The sequence below is a fragment of the Neurospora hispaniola genome (assembly GCF_033458365.1).
Source record: "Neurospora hispaniola strain FGSC 10403 chromosome Unknown B0T23scaffold_8, whole genome shotgun sequence".
Taxonomy (NCBI): Eukaryota; Fungi; Ascomycota; class Sordariomycetes; order Sordariales; family Sordariaceae; genus Neurospora; species Neurospora hispaniola.
Window position 1 is genome coordinate 49714 of NW_026944413.1, and position 19180 is coordinate 68893.

A 19180-nucleotide genomic window follows, 5' to 3' on the forward strand; every position below is an offset into this window, starting at 1 on the left:
AAGGTTGTCGTCGGGGGTCAATGTGATAGAGACTACTTACAGTAATGTGCCCTGTAAATGCAACTAATCCGGGCAGGTCATTTTCCTTGCAGTTACTAGGTCCTTGCACTTACTGGTAGCTGCACGGGGGGGCTTGTGACAGCCAGTGACAGCTCTAATAAAGGGATCTTATAGTCTGATAGGGATGACAGGGGTTAAGAACCCCCTGTTAAGTACCCTGTCAGCTGCAAATTTGTATGGGCGGCCAGCCGGCTGCCTTGCATTTAGCAGTTAGCAGGCCATACCATAGTAAAATAATTCGGGCACAAAAATCTCTAGCAATAAATGGGTCTTTGCATTTATGGGGACTGACATTTACAGGGCACATTACTGTATACATCTCTACCCTGAACACCACTGCATCTTCACTCATCAGATCGGATGCCTCTCGAAGCTCCTGCATTTCCCTTGCTTCAACTCGCGCTGAAGGTGCGCTCTAGACTATAACTCTAGGTCACCTTCTCCCCATCTACCAACGGGTTTTCACGGCCCAAGCCTGCGATCCTTTAAATGGGTCATGCTGTGCTTAGACCAAGTTCGAGTGAGCGCGCGGCCAGATGCACCAACATGCCATATCTTGAGCTTGTTTCAATACGACAACCACTCTCCCTGACTTGCTGCTTGCTATTTTTCTTCTTCATGTTTCAAGTGCTGTGGCTTCAGCTACCATGGGCCAAGTACTGTCAGAAGAGGAGAAACCGGCTCCCTTATCCCACGAGGAGTTGGTCAAGGAACTGGTGAGTGTTGTTGTTCAGTATCGCTGAACCGCCGACCGCCCATTATGTCGCTGAACTATGCTAATATGCCCGCAGGCCAACATTTTTGCGGACAAGTGCTTCACATCTCTCGAATTGTATTCGCTGAAGCAAGTCTTTAAGAGCCTGGCCCACCATGAGCAGCGTGTGGGCTATCTCAAAGAGGGCACCATTGCGACATATCTCAACGTCCCCGACATCCTCGGCGTCTCTCCCGTGCTCTTCCAGATGGTAACCTACATTGCTGCCTTCCCTTTCTTGGAAGATGCCCCGGCCTTCTTGGGCTTGCAGCAAATGGTCATAGTGATCACTCTCATGACAGATAGATACCGGCGCGTGTTGAGAAAGGATGCTGCTGATAAAACTAAGTTGTTGTTCAAGAGCCTGGCAGTTTACGACCGCAAACTTTCGAGACCGGCTGCCGATATGCACAGTGGCTTGACAAACGCGAGAGAGCAAGCGGAAAACGATAGGCAAGCGCTTGACAATGACGAACTGGTACTCGCTGCGTTCGATGCTTTGGGCCATGTCATTCCCGATAAACAGCAGAATATGCTTGCCACTCATGAGGCTATGATACCGGGGGATAATTTCCGGAAGTTCATCATGCTCCTCCTTCTTGTCGCACCACTGGATCCTCAGGGACGTCTGGACTCCGATCCCAATCGAGTGACCGGGGCTGGGCTACAATGCTTGAGGACAGCAGCTGAGTCAATTCTGGCGGCCTTTCTGGACGTGGAACAGAAACCAGGCGTCGAATATCTCCGCTTCAGCAAGGTCATAGCCAGTTGCCTACCCTTTCTTTTCAGAGGCCTCACTCCCCTTTTTGAACATTTTCTCTTTTCCGAGGAACTCGACTTCCACAAAGGCAAGGAGGGTACATCCAGGTCCCCAACTATGTTCCCCAAGCCAGAGCAACCGATATTGCAAGACGCTGGATCCATTATGAACGCAAGTATCCTATCACAAATCTCCTTCTTTCTCCCTGGTAATCTGCTCTTCCGACGCCTACGCCTCTTATACGCAGGTGACGAGGATGGATTCAGCATGGGCAGTTTCGAGGCCAAAGTATTCAAGTGGAAGGCGCCGACAATTCTGCTTGTTTGCGGAACGCGCTTGCGGGACGATTCTGACCATCACAGCAACGGATCAGCGCCGGCTTTCTGGGCTTCTTTGCCCCCGAGACGTTTTCCCCGTGGCAGCTCGGGCGACGCCGAGCGACTCACCTTTGGGGTCTATGTCCCCGAGCCCTGGAAACTCACTCATCGCGAGTGCTTTGGTGGAGAGGACACGATCTTATTCCAGCTCGAACCGATACATGACCTCTTTCGGGCATCATCCCTAAACAAGGATCACATCTCGTTCGCCAGGCCCTCGGCATCGCCGAGCCATGCCGGGGTGTCTTTTGGTTGTCCACCGCCCAGGCCCAGCCAAGTATATCACCGCTCAAGCATAATCGCACTTGGGCCCGTGTCTTTGATGTTGGATAGCTGCTTCGAGTTTGGTTGCTTCACCCACGATTATGCTTCAAAGGGAGGGGCATTCCATACGAGCATGATCAGAGAATATGATTTCCAAGAGCGTTTTGAAATCGGAAGTGTGGAGGTTTGGGGCTGCGGCGGGGATGAGGAAGCGAAGGACCAAGCAGAGAGATGGGCGTGGGAAGCAAGAGAAGCTGAAGCCAGAAGGAGGATTAACCTGGGCACAGGCGACATCGAAGCTGACAGAGCATTGCTCGAGATGGCCGGGCTTGTAGGGAGCAACAGGAATGGCGGTAGCATGGCATAACAGTAATAGTTTGCCATAGGGAGCTTCATTATCCAAAGAGCGGATGTGAGGTTCTTCTACCGGATAACAAAATTCATATCAACGAAACATTGGGAGACTAGCAGGCCGGAACGTTTATGGCCTCATGATCTGACTGCCTTTACGGGTGCAAGCCATGTCCCCGACTTCTCCATATTATATCGTACATCATTCACGTATACTTACATACCTGAGTGGCTACCTTCAATCACGTTTGTATTCAGCCTAGTTCTTATCCCGCGACGACCCATCGGCTCCTTTGGAGCCCCCAAGCCAAGTGGGTAGTCGCTCGCGAACACCTGTGATGTTGGACTTGTTGGGATCCTCGGGCGCTACGTCTCCGGCCGGACTGCTGACCTTCTCCTTGGCATTAGCATAGGCGGCCTGGGCTTGGGCGGCAACGCCATCCGGAGCGCCAGCAGCCGAGTCACGCTCTGCCTTCTTCTTCTTCCTCTTCTCGAGTCTCTCCTGCAGAGCCTTGTCCTCGGCATCGCGAACCTCGAGCTCCCGAATCCACTTCTGGCGCTTCTCTTCGGCGTCCTGCTGCTCCTTCAGCTTCCACAGCTCCTTCTGCTTCTGGCGATCAGCAGCGTAGTACCAGCTGCCGGCAACCATGGCGATAACGGTAAAAGCCTGGGCAGCAACACGGGCGCGGAACATGCGCTGAACCTGTTCGTGGTCACCGCGGCGCATGGCGCGGTAGGCGCCCGTGAAGGCGGCGACGGTGGCGATACAACCGATGGGGATCAAAGGCTCCTCGCGGAGACGGCGGGACACCTTTTGGAAGCCATTCTCGTTGTAAAAGTCCCTGTTTGGGGGCAAAGACAGTGAGGCCTCGTCAGTATAGGGCGCATGCGGCCTGCAGTCGCAAGGGAATCCAGCGCCCGGAAGGGCAACGAAGGGTGGCTTGACTTACGCGTTGTCGTCAAAGGAGGAGGGAAGAGGCCTAGAGGAGAGGCCCGGTGGGGCCGAGCCTTGGTTGTCTGTAGAATTGGGCATGTCTATACTATGTCTGGCAATAGGGCTCTGGGAAGCTGAGATAAGGCAGATTGGCGGGCGATTTGGAGCCTCGTGTTGACTGTCGAGACAGGTGGAACTGGGTTCTCGGTGATGAAACAACGGCGACGGAGACGGAGACGGGCGATAGCGATGGCGATGCGCCTGCTACATGAAGGGCGGAAAAAGGCCGAGCTACCCCACAACTCTCGCCGGGGCTCGGCCCCGCAACGTCAGGACGGTCCAGGTACCGTGGATACCTCTGGTGTACATGTGCACTATCACTTACATACACCATGGGTCCCCTCGCGCAACATGCACAGCGGTTCATCGCCACAGAGCGGCAGCATTCTAGAAACATGGATGCATTGTTCGTTGCCCGCCAAACAAAATCTACCTCTACTCTCGCGCGGGCCCCCTCGTGGTTGACCCCGTCATTGCCTGTCAAGCCAGGTACACATTGGGTGGCGCAGATAGACCAGCCCTGGCAGCGGCCCCGACTTGGGATTTCAAATAACACCTTCCTCAAAGGCCATCTTTTCCCAATGGTGAGGCAATAGCGCGACCCTGGCCCCGTTCTCGGTTCAAGTATCTTCGGGTAGCTGTTGTCAAGCTAGCTGCAGCAGGCGACACTACTAGTGTACTGTGTACAGAGGTAACTGCAACGTACGTATCGGGCGCTGGGCAGGGGGACCCACTCAGGGCGACGCTTGACAAAAATAGTGCAGATCATCCGGGGGTTCTGACTTCTGACACCGAGTTTGACACTGGCACCGACACCGGCACCGGCGCTGCGTTTTCTTGACTTCCTTCCCAGACAAAACTCACACCTCATTGTCCAGTGTTGAAGGCACACCATAAGATGGCTTCGACACAAAGTGCACAGCCGTTGCTCGTCAACGGTGCTTCCCTGCACGTAGTCAACGGTCTCAACAGCGAGAGGCCGGCGAGCCCGTCTTCGGTCGGCAACCTCGCACTGACCGAGTACAGCGCGATGCCATCGCCGCCATCGGAGGATGCCACGGCCAACAAGATGAAGCGCATTGTTCCTGATGAGTTCCTGCTTCCTAACGGTCATCCAGATGTAAGTTGGAGCACCCGAGATTCTTGCTGCTTGGTTTCGTTTTCCAACGGCGAGCTTTGTTCATGGCCCTTTCTGCTGGGTGACTCACCAGAATTCTATGCTGTGCGACCTCTGCTAACTCGCGTCAGTACTTGCGCCTCATCATTACCTCTTACCCACGTGTCCGCGAAGTTTGCAGTGAGGTGCCCTTAACCCGGGCTGTCAACTTGAGCAACCGCCTCGAGTGCAACGTCCTACTCAAGCGTGAAGATGAACAGCCCGTCTTCAGCTTTAAACTTCGTGGCGCCTACAACAAGATGGCCCATCTCGACCCCAAGGAGTCCTGGAAGGGGGTGGTCTGCTGCAGTGCCGGCAACCACGCCCAAGGAGTTGCATACTCCGCCCGTAAGCTGAAGATCCCCGCCACTGTCATCATGCCCAAGGGCACTCCCAGCATCAAGCACCTCAACGTTTCCCGTATGGGTAGCCACGTCGTTCTCCATGGTGCCGACTTCGACGAAGCAAAGGAGGAGTGTGCTCGAAGGGCCAAGCTGGACGGCCTCATCAACATCCCGCCTTTCGATGATCCGTACGTAATTGCCGGCCAAGGAACCATCGGCATGGAAATTTTGTCACAGACCAATCTGCAGAAGCTACAGGCCATCTTCTGTGCTGTCGGCGGTGGTGGCTTGATTGCTGGTGTTGGGGTCTACGTGAAGCGTATTGCCCCCCATGTCAAGATCATCGGCGTCGAGACGTACGATGCAGACGCAATGACCCAGTCGCTCGCTAAGGGTGAACGTGTCCTTCTTCAAGATGTGGGTTTGTTTGCCGATGGTGCCGCCGTCAAGACAGTTGGTGAGGAGACCTTCCGTATCTGTCAAGAAGTCGTCGACGAGATGGTCCAAGTCACCACGGACGAGGCTTGTGCCGCCATCAGAGACATGTTCGAGGACACGCGCTCTATCATCGAGCCTGCTGGCGCGCTGGCCGTTGCCGGACTCAAGAAGTGGGTTGCCGCCAACCCATCCGCTGACTCCACCCGGTCCGTCGTTGCCATCACCTCAGGCGCAAACATGGACTTTGATCGCCTGGGCTTTGTCTCGGCGCGTGCCAAATATGGCGAAGGCAAAGAGGCCCTCCTCTCTGTTAACATCCCCGAGCGCCCCGGCGCTTTTGCCGAATTAGTCAACGCCATCATGCCGCACGCCATCACCGAGTTTAGCTACCGATACGCTACCGAATCCAAGGCAAACGTCATGGTTGGCATTTCTCTGGCCGATTCCGGCAGCCGCCGGGCAGAGCAACTGCAGACCATCATTGGCCGTATCAAACAATCAGGTGACATGGACGTAACAGATCTGTCCGCCGACGAGCTTGCCAAGAGCCATCTTCGATACATGGTTGGCGGCCGCTCAAATGTTCCCAGTGAAAGGCTTTACACATTCCGCTTTCCCGAGCGGCCAGGCGCCCTCGAGCGTTTTTTGCGACTACTGAGACCAAAGTACAACATCAGCCTCTTCCAATATCGAAACTACGGGGGAGATATTGGCCAGGTATTGACGGGTATTCAGTGCCCTGACGAGGAAGTTGGCGAACTACAAAGCTTTTTAAAGGAGATCGGATACCCATGGGAAGACTGTACAGATTCACCTGTTTTCAAAACATTCCTACGAACTTGATTTAAATATATAATAAACAAGAGTTTAACAGGGAAAATATATTAACGTCTAGGCTTTTTACTAAATTCTAAATACGAAGGTACGTATATTTGCAGGTAATAGTTAGAACGTATAAGGGCATAGGATGGTTGAGTCGAGAATAAAGCTAAGATTCTATTTATAATAGAAGATTTTAGGTGTGGAGAGGATGTTACTCGTTAAGTTTATAAAATCGACTATTTAACTAGCGGGCGAGCTACTAGTTAGGGACAGCGACTCGTATATAAATAGCGACTCGTACCGAGCGGGGTACTTACTCCATACATATTTTAACAAGTATACGGAAATTACCTATTTAAGGCTAATAATATTTTTTATTAATATATTTATATTTCTTAACTGTATTAAATATTACTAATTTAACCAGTATGTCTACCAACACGTAAAATTATTACTATTTTACATATATATAAATCTAATAATATAGATTATTTATACTAAAAATTACATTTAACCTCCTTATAATTAGAATTCCTATATAACTCGTCTTTATCGTCGTTATTATCGTTTTGAATAATTTTATCCTTATATTCCTTATACGCTTCATCTTTTTAATTTATTTACGCCTATTATTTATTATTAAGATACTACTAATTAAGATCCTTCTATATATTTACTAGCTTATTATTTTTAACTTTAACCTCTTTAGGATTAATTAGTTCATCCTTTGATAGTATAATACCCTTACTAGTTAATTATAATACAATAGTATTATTTACAACCTTTTTTCTTACTTTATTAAATACTTATAGAATATACAATTTAAGGGGATTACTAGAAGGTTACTAATAGAAAAGTAAAGTTATATTATTAATAATACGTTTACTTTCTAATTGCTTAACTTTTTAATTAATAATATATTACTTCTCGTTAAAACTAAAAGCGATCCAGACTGGGTTTATAGCGCTACCGCCAGGGAGGGAGGGGGTACGACTATAACAAATATCCCTCACGATCAATTTACAAAAACCCTTCTACTAAAAGTCGGTAACGTTATAGCCCGGAATATAAGGAAGATTATAAATATTAGTAGGCGAACCGTGTTGGTGGGTTCCGGCATTCACTGGGCCCAGTCCCCACTCTGTGCCCTGCCCAGACCGTACCACATCTAGCCTTCCAGACTCCGCCAGTCTCCTTCTCTCTCTCTCTTAATAGCATATATTTAATTAATCGTATCCAACCGCTTAATTTCGTTAGTGATCTCACAGGTTATGAGCCCTCTCTAACCTTCCTTGTAATCGCATTTGACGAGCGCATCATCAAGCGCATCGCCAGCCTCAACTTCAATAAGGCGCCGCAGCACCGGGTCAAAAAAGAAGCAACCGCGACCTTCGTTTTTAATAATTCGCCCGCTCGCCCACAAACCAGCCTCGCTACATAAAGATTCTCGCCAATACTTATTATTCAACGACCCCTCTATTAAACTAATTATCGGTTTATCCTTCGAATCAATCATCGATTTAATCAAACCCATTATCGAATCAAGCGATTCATTCAAATTAATCTAATCAATCAACGGCTAGTTTAGCAATTACTAACTTTCTTTTTCTTAATATATTAAACCCTCCTATATTAATAATAATTACTAATTTATTATTAATTCCCCTCCTTAGCGACTAGAATATTACCGACTGGTATTAAGGCTTTATAACCGAATTTAATTATTTCTAATTCGTTGAATATATTTTTAAGATAATCCCGGAGCCTAATAAAGCGGACGCCGATAAATATAACGCCTAATAGACTAAGCGTACCAACGCTAATAAAATTCTACTCTCTATTCTAAAGAACCCTAATATTATTACTATATTGTATATTAATAGATAGGACAGACCTAGTAGAGACTTTAAGGTTACGTATAATCTTGTTTAATTATATATCGCTCGTATTACTAAGGAAGTTCGTAGCGAAGTTTTCGCTAAATATCTAGTTATTAAGCGAATTAATTTTAATATTATAACTTCTTTTTTTACTCGCTATACTTTACTCCGCAAATATATTGAAGATACTAAATTTAAAATTAATAACGATTTTAAAATTGCTTTCTTTTACAATATGGTAAAGTCTGTATATTCTATCGATACTAAGTATTAAATAGCCGTATTTAAAGCTAAGAAACTGGATTTCGGTACCTTCTTATCCAAACTGGGTAATATTAGTAACGTTGAGTCCCGTACCAGTATTAACATTAATATCCAGAAGTCGGCTAATAATAGTAATAATACTAATAAGAATAATAATAATAATAGTTCGGTTAATAAGAAGAAGGATAACGGTAAGTAAATTGACTATATTAATTATAATAAAAAAATCTATCCTACTCAAAAGTATATCTCCTATAGTTACTACGTTAGTAAGAAGGCTAATATCTACTAGGTCTATTTCCCTAAGAAGGCGCTTAATATTTAGAAGCCTAAGAAAGATATAATAGTTAAGAAGGTAGCTAACGCTAGTACTAGTACCTTCGCCAATAACGCTTCAATTAATCTTACTACTCCCGCTACTACTATTAATTCTACTTTATTATATAGAAGTAGAATATTTATAGGCCTAAACGGCTTGGGCGGTAGTAGTATGGATTTTTACTAGAGCCTCTAGCCAACGCTATTAAGCGTATTAACTGTAAATAAGGTAGTCAATTAATCGATTATCAACTTCAACTTCAACATGCCTACAGTAATCCCGCTAAAGTCCAATAGGCTCAAAGGCAATTACTAAATAATATTAGAGATCTAGTTATTTACGATTCTGGCTGTGCTAGTAATATCTTCAACCACCTTAAATAGTTCACAGACATACAACCACTTCCACATCCATCGGTCTATACAATCGGCGATAGGACCTCGACTTACGCTTACCACATCGGCACAATTAAATTAACTATAGCTACTTTGAATAATATAACTATCAAAATTAAAATTAAGGACTATATCTATAGTCCCTCTACCCTAGCAAATCTATTAATTACAAGAAGTCTTCTCAATAACGGTATAGTTTAGGATATGAAATCTAACTAAATATCTACGTACAGCAAAGTCACGATTTAATACAAATGGATCAACGACCTTCCAATTCTACTAATATACGCGCAGCTAGACTTTCCCTAAAACGTTCGCTATACCTTAATAACTTCAATTAATTATTTAACAATATATCGTCGCCTTATATACGCAGGTAAAGACTAAGTTCTTAAAGTTTATAAGGCGGCTGGTATTAAGCTAAGTAATATTTAAGAGTACTTTTGCAAAATATACGTTAAAGCCAAAGCCTACAATATTATTCCCAAAATCGTTAATAAAGTAACGATTCAATTATTAGTATATATCTATATCAATATCGTCTCCCATACTCTACCCGGCTATAAAGGATATCGGTATATAATCTATTTTATTAATTAGGTTACCAGCTTCTATTAGGTAAGGTTTATAGTTAATAAGGGCGATACTTTCGTATAGATTAAAGAGTTTAAAAAGTAGGCTGAGCTTTAAAGCAATAGACTTAAAATTAAGGTATTTGGTTTTGATAGCGGCCTAGAATTTAGTTTCAGTACCAAAGAATTTCAATATAGTAAAATCGTTAAATAGACTCGTATAGAAGGTATTAAATTATTAAAATTAATACCCTATACCCTATAGATGTAAAGAAAGATCGAGAGAGTTAGCGCTATTATTATACAATAAATTAGAACTTTAATAATAGATTTTAATATCCTAGAACATTTATAGCCTTTTATAGCTAACTATATCGTTAGAATTCTCAACCTTCTACCTTTAAAAGCTTGTAATAGTAAAAGCCTATAGGAATTACTCGCTAATATAGCCAACTTCCTAAACGAAATTAAAAAGCTATATCTTAAACACTTGAGGTCTTACTTCTATACGGCTTACTACTTTATTAAGCCAAAAAAATAATCATAAAGTAATAAATTTCGCGCTAGAGTTTAAAAGGGTTATTTTATCGGTTTTAATAATATCCATAATCGTATTATATTTATATAAAATCCTTATACTAGCAAAATCGTTAGAGCTAGCGTAATAACCTTCTTTGAAAAAGACCCGGTCAATTATAAGGATCCAATATATAATAGTAACGGTAATATTATTGAATATTACATTATTTTTTTAAACTAAACAATTAATAAAATTAATAAAGTAGTAAATAGTAGTTACTAAATTTAGGTTAAAGTAGATAGTACAATTCCACAGCTATATTCATAGAAAACAATCGAATCACCCTAATAAAAAGAAATTAAAAAGATATAGGAAATAACAATTATACTACCTTTATTACTAGAAGTTACACTAATACCCTTAACTTTTCTAGTCACTACGACCGCGTTGGCTACCGTAACCGCTCCAATCAACTCGACTACTCCAATTAACTCAACTACTCCAATAACTATAATAACTCCCCCGAATACTCTAATTAATATAGTACCGCCGGTATTACCGTTACCAATACTAATCCTATCGCCAACTCCGGCTCCAGAAACCTCGCCAACACAATCATCACCAGATCCGCTACAACGTCAACCAATAAGCTCGCCGGTTAGAGAGACTATCGAATATAATAACGACCTTCTTAATCTTAAAAATTTTAATAAAGAAGACCCTATACCTTACAATTAACGTAACCGACGCAATTCTAACAAATTAACTATTTATACTACTCTAAGTACCCCACAACCCAACAATCTTCAACAATTAATTTTAATAATTTAATTACCGCCAATAGGTATACCGAACTCCGCTCGTACGCGATAATATACCCCGTCGCTAATATTGCAAGTTAACAAACTACAACTTCAACCGAAGAACCAAAAATAATAAACTGCAAATTCGCAATAGGCTATCCCGAATTCGGACCCTCCGAACCCGAATTCAGGGCCCCCGAACCCGAATTCGGGCCCTCCAATCCCAAATTCGGACCCTACAACAATTCCGCCGAACCCTACAAATTCATAATCTACACAAGTACAGCCAAGACAGGGAAGCCAGCCCTTTGAATTTAGTATATAATAACTAAATATAAAAGTAAATAAAGGTAAACCTCGTCGTACTATAACTAAATTAATAAATTTCAAATATAGTATTTAAAGGGTAAAAGATAGCAATAATAATATTATTTAAAATTCGGTAGACTTACCCAACAATTTTTATAGTACAATAGAGGGACGTCTCATTAAATGTACACCCATCTACTACCTTACTACCATTAAAATTAATTATAATATAGTAACCATCACCGTCGGCAAAATTCAACATTTCATCTCTAAGAATTATCGAATTATATATAAATAGAATAACTTTGAATTATACTAATTATTAATAATAAAAAAGCAAATTAAAACACTCGAAAACAGGGGAGTCTATACCTTAATCCCCAAATCTTTAAATATAGAAGTTCTACCTAGAAAGTAGGTATATAACGAGAAGTATAATATCGATACCAAAAATTAGAAAGTTAGAGCTAAATAGGTAGTCTATAGAAATTTCGAATAAAGCAATTAGGCGGTACAAAAAATCTATATAACAATAGCCCACTTAATTAATATTAAATTATTCTTAATAATAATAGCTATAAACAACTACGAATACTACTAATTCAATTTCGATACCATTTTCTTAAATACCTCTATTCCTAACAATACCCAATACTATATTAAATAGCCGATAGTACTTAAGAAGGCTATACCCAATTATAATAAAAAAAACGTAATATACCAACTTACCAAGGCACTTTACGGTCTTAAACATTCCCTATTTTACTAGTTTAATACCCTCGTCCCAATATTCAAAAAAGTTAAATTCATACCAATCTCTACAAACTCCTACTTACTTACCAATAAAGCGCTAAACGCACTACTAATTCTATACGTTAACAACCTCCTTATTACCGCGCTAACCGTAGCTATTATTAATTAAATTAAAGACTAGCTAACCAACTACTTTAAATTCAAAGAATTAGGACAAATCCGTACATTTCTAGGTTACGATATTGTAAGGGACCGTTAGATTCGTATAGTCTTTATATCCCAATAGCGATATACTAAATCAATCATTATTAAATTTAATAATAATAGTAAACTCTATAGCATTAAAACACTATAGCTACTAGACTATAAGATTTATAGGAGTAACAATATATTACCAGAGGAAGTTAAATCTTACCCTAAGAAAACTAGCTCCCTAAATTAAATTTCAATAAGTACCCGGCTAAATATTGTATTTACTATTAATAAACTATTAGAGGGTATTAAGAAGCCTACTAACCGCTACCTCGTTATTATAAAGTATTTATAGCGATATCTATCCGAATACCCCGACTTAGGTATTAAACTAGGCGGTATGCTTTCGCCGTTAATAGCCCTATCCTTTTACACATATACGGACGCCTCCTTTACTAATAATATTCTTTTAAGGAAGAATATAGCGGGCTACATTATATTTTTTATTTATAGTCCCGTCCTTTAGAAGTCAAAACGGCAGGATCTCGTTATAACTAGTATAATAGAAATAGAATTTACCAATCTAATTCCAATAGCCAAAGTCCTCGACTGGGTTAGTGGTATACTTAATGATTTAAACGTGAATCTAGGACTTTATAAAATTAATAGGATCCTTTATATAGATAGTAGTAACGCTAAAGACCGGATTTTCAACCCTAATCTACTTACTAGAAATAAATATATCAATATACAATATAAATAATTGATTCAAAAGGTGGATAGGAAGGCATTTATAATTAAATATTTGCCGGGTAATAAAATACTAACTAACAGTCTAACGAAGCCATTAAAACTAAATAAACACGCTAAATTTATTAAATTAATAGGTATAGTCTAGAAGAAGGTTCCCTAGGCTTGAAATATCCTCAACACTATAAAAGATATTATAATATAAATAGTATACCAAAGGTTTAGACTCTCTTTAGCAGTCTTCCAATCTATAGGGGTATATTAGTAGGTCCCGGACATTCACTAGGCTGAGCCATTCACTAGACTAGGCACAGCCCAATCCCCACTCTATGCCCTGCCCAGACCGCACCATATCTAGCCTTCCAGACTCTGCCAGTCTCCCTCTCTCTCCATAGCACTCAATAAATCGTATCCAACCGCTTGATCTCGTTGGTGATCTCACAGTATTACTAGTTTTATTAAGGCGCTACAGTACCGGGTCTATTAAACTATCGCGACCTTTATCTATTTAACGACTCGCTAGCTCGTCCGCAAGCCAGCTTCGCTATATAAAGATTCTCGCTAATACTTATTGTTTAGCGACCCCTCTATCGAATTAATTATCGATTTATTTATCGAATTAGCTATCGGTTCTATTAAATCTATTATCGAATTAAACAATTCTATTATTAAATTAATTAATAGCTAATCTAGCAACTCCCACCCCTCTTCTCTTTCAGACACACAATCTTAATTTAATAATTACCAACATATCGAACCCTCCTATATCAACCACAATTACTAGCTTATCGCTAATTCCCCTTCTCGGTAATTAAAATATTGCCGATTAGAATTAGGGATTTATAGCCGAATTTAATTATTTTTAATTCGCTAGATATATCTTCGAAATAATCCTAGAACCCAATAAAACAACGGATCCTGAAAAGTATGATACCTAATAGATTAAATGTACTAATACTAATGAGATTCTACTCTCTACTCTTAAGACCCCTACTATTATTATAATTTTAATTCTTAATAAATAGGATAGAATTAGTAGAGACCCTAAGGTTACGTATAATCTTATTCAGTTTTATATTGCTTATATTATCAATAAGGCTCGTAGTAAAGTCCTCGGCGAATATTTAGCTATAAAATATACTAACTTTAATACTATAGCTTCTTTCTTTTATCTATTACACTTTACTCTGTAAATATATTAAAAATACTAAATTTAAAATTAATAAGGACTTTGAAATTACTCTTTTTTACAGTACTATAAAGATTGTTTACCCTATTAATATTAGATATTAGGCAGCCGCTTTAAAGGTTAATGAAATGGATATTGGTATTTTCTTAGTTAAATTCAATAATATTAGTAATATTAAGTCCCGTACTGATATTAACGTTGATATTTAGAAGTTAGTTAATAATAATACTAGTAAGAATAATAATAATACTAGTTCGACTAATAAGAAGAAGGACGATAAGAAAATCGACTATACCAACTACACTAGAAAGATCTATACTAATTAGAAGCATGTTTCCTACGGTTACTATATTAATAAATAAACCGACGTCTACTAAGTCTATTTCCCTAAGAAAATGCTTAATACTTAAAATCCTAAGAAGGAAATATTGGTTAAAAAGATAGCCGCTACTACTAACGTTAGTACTAATACTTTCGCTAATAATACTTCAATTAATCTAACTATTCCCGCTACTATCACTAACTCTACTTTATTATATAAAAGTAGAATATTTATAGGCTTAAGCGGTTTGGGTAGTAGTAATATAGATTTTTACTAGAACCCCTAACCGATACTATTGAATATATTGACTGTACTTAAAATAGTCAATTAATCGATTCTTCTTAATATTAACTTCAATTTCAATATGCCTACAGTAATCCCGCTAAAGTCTAACAGGCTCTAAAGTAATTTCAACAATTAAATAGCATTCGAAATCTAATTATTTACAACTCTAATTATATAAACAATATCTTTAACTACCTTAAATAATTTATAGATATACAACCAGTTCCCTATCTAGTAGTTTATACGGTCGGTAATGGAACTTCGACTTATACCTACCATATTGGCACTATTAAATTGACTATAGCCACTTTAAGTAATATAACTATTGAACTTAAAATTAAAGACTATATTTACAATCCTTCTACCCTAACGAATCTATTAATAATAAAAGGTCTTTTTAATAACAATATAATTTAGGATATAAAGACTAACTAAATTTCGGTATATAGTAAAGTTACAATACAATATAAATAGATTAACGGCCTTCTAATTCTTCTAGTATTTACCTAACCAGACTTCCCCCAAAACGTCCGCCACGCTATAATAACCTTAATTAACTACTCAATAATATACCGCCGCCTTATATACGCAAGTAAAGACTAGGTTCTCAAAATTTACGAAGCAGCCGGTATTAAATTAAATAATATTTAAGATTACTTTTGCAAAACTTATATTAAGGTAAAGGTATACGATATAATCCTTAAAATTGCTAATAAAGTAATAATTCAACTAATGATTTATATTTATATTAACGTTATTTCCTATACTCTCCCTAATTATAAAAACTACAAATATATAATTTATTTTATCGATTAGGTTATTGGCTTCTACTAAATAAAGTTTATAGTTAAGAAGGGTAATGCCTTTATATAAATTAAAGAGTTTAAGAAATAGGCTAAACTTCAAAGCGGTAGGCTCAGAATTAGGGTATTTAATTTTAACAATAGCCCAGAATTCAGCTTCAATACTAAAGAATTTCAACGTAACAAAATTATCGACTAAGTACGTACCGAGGGCGTAGAACTTCTAAAATCAATACCCTATACCCTATAAACATAAGGACAGATCGAGAGAGCTAGTACTATTATTATACTTAGCTACCGGTCCCTAGGAAAGCATTTGCCGTAGTATAACCGTTAGACTACGGTAAGTGCTTTACTACCGTTAATTAATAGTAGATGTCAGACTACCGTTGTTAGGCGCCATGTAGCGTTGGGAGAAAGACTACCGTTGGGAATCCTAGAACGCTAAGTTACATTTTGGGTAATCGTAGAAGTTAAATTATATTAATAGTAATTACAATAATAGCGGTCCTTCCCATATCACGGTCATAAGTCAAATCAATCCGGCCTAGCGCTGTACAAAAATAGATCACTCCGGCTATTATTACGCTAATATAGAAGGTATATACACTAACGTATATTGGCGCTCCTATTTAATTGAAGATATTACTAAATAAACTTCGGTTGGCGGCGTTTAATATCCCTATAAGTATAGTATTTAGGGGGGGAAGATAGTATATTTACAATATAATTGTATATTAATAAATTAATTAATTGTATTACAATAATTAAATATAAAGGATAAAGGGGAATAGATAGTATAGTAAATAAAATATTATGATATTAGAAATATTTATCTATAAACGATTTTTTATATTGTTTTCTAGTAGCGATATTGAATGCCAATTAATTACTATAATAATAAATTAATATTGTTGAATGCGATACTAAGTGTGATATTAAGTGCGATATTGGGTTATTAAGTGGATATAAATATTATTTATATAGAATTCGAAATAATAATATAATTTAAAGATATAGGGACTCTATACTCTCGTCCAAAATAGCTAATTGTAATATTAGTACTTTATCGCCGATAGTAGCCTTATAGTTACGTTTAAGTATATAGAGGGTAATATTGAAGGTAAATTCGATAGCCGGATTGCGGTTGCGCTTAGGAATATAAGGGGTGATATCGAGTATAGATTAAAATATAGCTTAGCTACTATAACGACTACTACTACTACTACTGGTATTACGGCCCTTCCATTTGTAGTATAGATAAACCGGTCCCTTATTGATATTATTATCCTTATTATCTTCTTCGAAATAACGGTTATTATTATTATTATTATAAGTACTAATAGGGTATTAACGTTAATATTTAAAAGAAGAATAAATTAACGTATATTATTTATAGGAATTCTAATTATAACCGCCTCTATTATTACGGACGCTATAATTACTATATTTATTATTGCAACTACGGTTATTATAGCTATTACGGTTATTATGTCTATCGTTATAACCCCTCTTATTATAGTTATATTTATTATTACGGCTACCTTATTCGTTACGGCTACGTTTATTATTATAACCGCTTTTATTATTCCGATTATTATAATTACCCTTATTATTGCTGCTTCTATTAGGGCGACCGCTATATAGGCTATATTTAGGACTTTAGTTATTAGAGCCTAAACTAATATTATATTGGATACTATAATTACTACTTAGAATTCTAAGGGGTTCCAAACCCTAGTCAATAAGTAGTAAGCGGTGCTATTTATTAATATTAAAATAATTGGCTATTACTTTCGGTAGTAGAGGCGGTTATTCTATAATAATACTTCTATTGAGACGGTCTAGCCTAGGCGTATTAGTTAATTTAATTTATTTGGGTACGAATTCTAAAGGTATTTCAACAAATTATTAGCGATTAACGTCCTTATACCTATCCTTAAATAGTAGAGCGGTAAAAGTTTAGTATATAATTCTTCGAAAATTCTTATTAATTTCCCTTTCGGACTTCGGGCGGCGCTTATTTATAATATATTCGGATTTAATAATATTTAGTATTACAATATTTATATTTTGTAATTCGGTTTTAATATAGTAAAACGGAAGAGTGGTTCTATTTTTTAAAATTACTTTATAATTAATATATTTTATAATATAGGTATAAATCTAGTTAAAGGTCCTTCTATTAATCTAATTTTTAATTAATTCTAGGTAGTGTGCCTTATACTTATTATTATTTTCAATATTATATTTTAAAAGAAATAGGTTATTTGAAATAATGTCTTAGAAAAAGGATATTAAAGTATAATTAAGGAAGTTCGACTTCTTAGAATAATAAATTATAAAAGTATAATTTCGAAGATTTTTAAAGCGCCTTAAGCAAGTATTGATACTATCGATTATATTAGTAATTAAAGCGCTAGAAAATTAATTATAATAGTATAAGAATAAGGCCTAGCGAAGCTCCTTATTTAATTCATTAAGAATAATAGCGTTATTATTAGGAATTTTAATACTTTTAATTCTCTTTATACTTCGTATAGGGTTGTTTTCATTAATATTAGTAGGGTAAATATAATCGCTATCTATTATATTAAAATCTAATTTAATAGGAATACCCTATTTTTATAAGCTCTATAAACTAGTACGGCTAGGTTTGTGAAAGAATTTAAGGAAGGATTCCTATAAGGGACGGCTATTATTTTATTTACTATTCCCCTTTTTATATTTTCTAGCGCTGGAATTAGGGGTGCCTTTAGGGGCACTAAATGCAATATTAGACGCAGTACTAGAACTTTTATTATTAGGAATAGTACCGGAATTAGAGGTACTAGGACCTCTACTACTTAGGGGAATATTAGAACTAGAATTTTTATTATTAAGGGCGGTACTAGTAGGATAATAAAAAGGAGTATTAATATTATTGAATATATTATTATTATTATTATTATTATTATTGGTATTAAAATCGTCGTTTTTAATACTTTACTAAGGTAGCTACTAGAAGTTCTTTTCGAAGTTGAAATTAGAATAAGTATTAGATACTCCGGGGTTAAGGGTAGTAAATATATTAGTAGTTAAAGAGGTAGTCGGTTTAAAGGGTAGTATAGGCAGTCTAGTCTTTACTTTAATTTAGGCTTTAACTTTAGCTTTAATTTAAATTTAAATTTGAATTTTATCCTATTGGATTTTAATTTAACGCTATTATTCAATTTTCTATACTTTATCCTATTTATATTGCTTAGTTTACTCCTAACGCTTTTTTTGGGCCTATTCCCAACGGTTCTTTTCAACCTACTTAGCGGCAATTCAATTAATCTCGCACTTATAGGTTTATTGATTAACTTACTCTAATATAACCCTCTGTAATTATACTTGTAAAAAATCACTTATATCGGTAAAGCTTCTACTACGAAGAAAACGCTCCAAATCCTTCTGATTAGTAGGGGTAGGAGCAGGTAGTAATGTTTCGGCAGAAGTACTAGTAATAGTAACAGGCTGGTC

At 38.4% G+C, this 19180-nt stretch overlaps 3 protein-coding genes across 3 annotated transcripts; 2 read left to right on the top strand and 1 right to left on the bottom strand.

Annotated features, from left to right (window-relative positions):
* Window positions 1-344: 344 nt before the first annotated feature.
* B0T23DRAFT_422952 (TLD-domain-containing protein) lies at window positions 345-2582 on the top strand (the record flags this gene model as incomplete). Its single annotated transcript, XM_062839814.1, has 2 exons — window positions 345-776; window positions 852-2582. Exons 1-2 carry the CDS (start codon window positions 708-710, stop codon window positions 2580-2582), a joined length of 1800 nt encoding a protein of 599 aa, XP_062688985.1. The 5' UTR covers window positions 345-707.
* A 105-nt stretch (window positions 2583-2687) lies between these two features.
* B0T23DRAFT_225283 (altered inheritance of mitochondria protein 31, mitochondrial) lies at window positions 2688-3800 on the bottom strand. Its single transcript, XM_062833802.1, has 2 exons — window positions 3517-3800; window positions 2688-3408 (listed from the first exon to the last, which is right to left on the bottom strand). Exons 1-2 carry the CDS (start codon window positions 3597-3599, stop codon window positions 2826-2828), a joined length of 666 nt encoding a protein of 221 aa, XP_062688986.1. The 5' UTR covers window positions 3600-3800; the 3' UTR covers window positions 2688-2825.
* Window positions 3801-4458: 658 nt separating this feature from the next.
* B0T23DRAFT_407398 (threonine dehydratase mitochondrial precursor) lies at window positions 4459-6341 on the top strand (the record flags this gene model as incomplete). The annotated part of the gene is made up of 2 exons (XM_062839184.1): window positions 4459-4680; window positions 4809-6341. 2 exons carry the CDS (start codon window positions 4459-4461, stop codon window positions 6339-6341), a joined length of 1755 nt encoding a protein of 584 aa, XP_062688987.1.
* Window positions 6342-19180: the final 12839 nt, after the last annotated feature.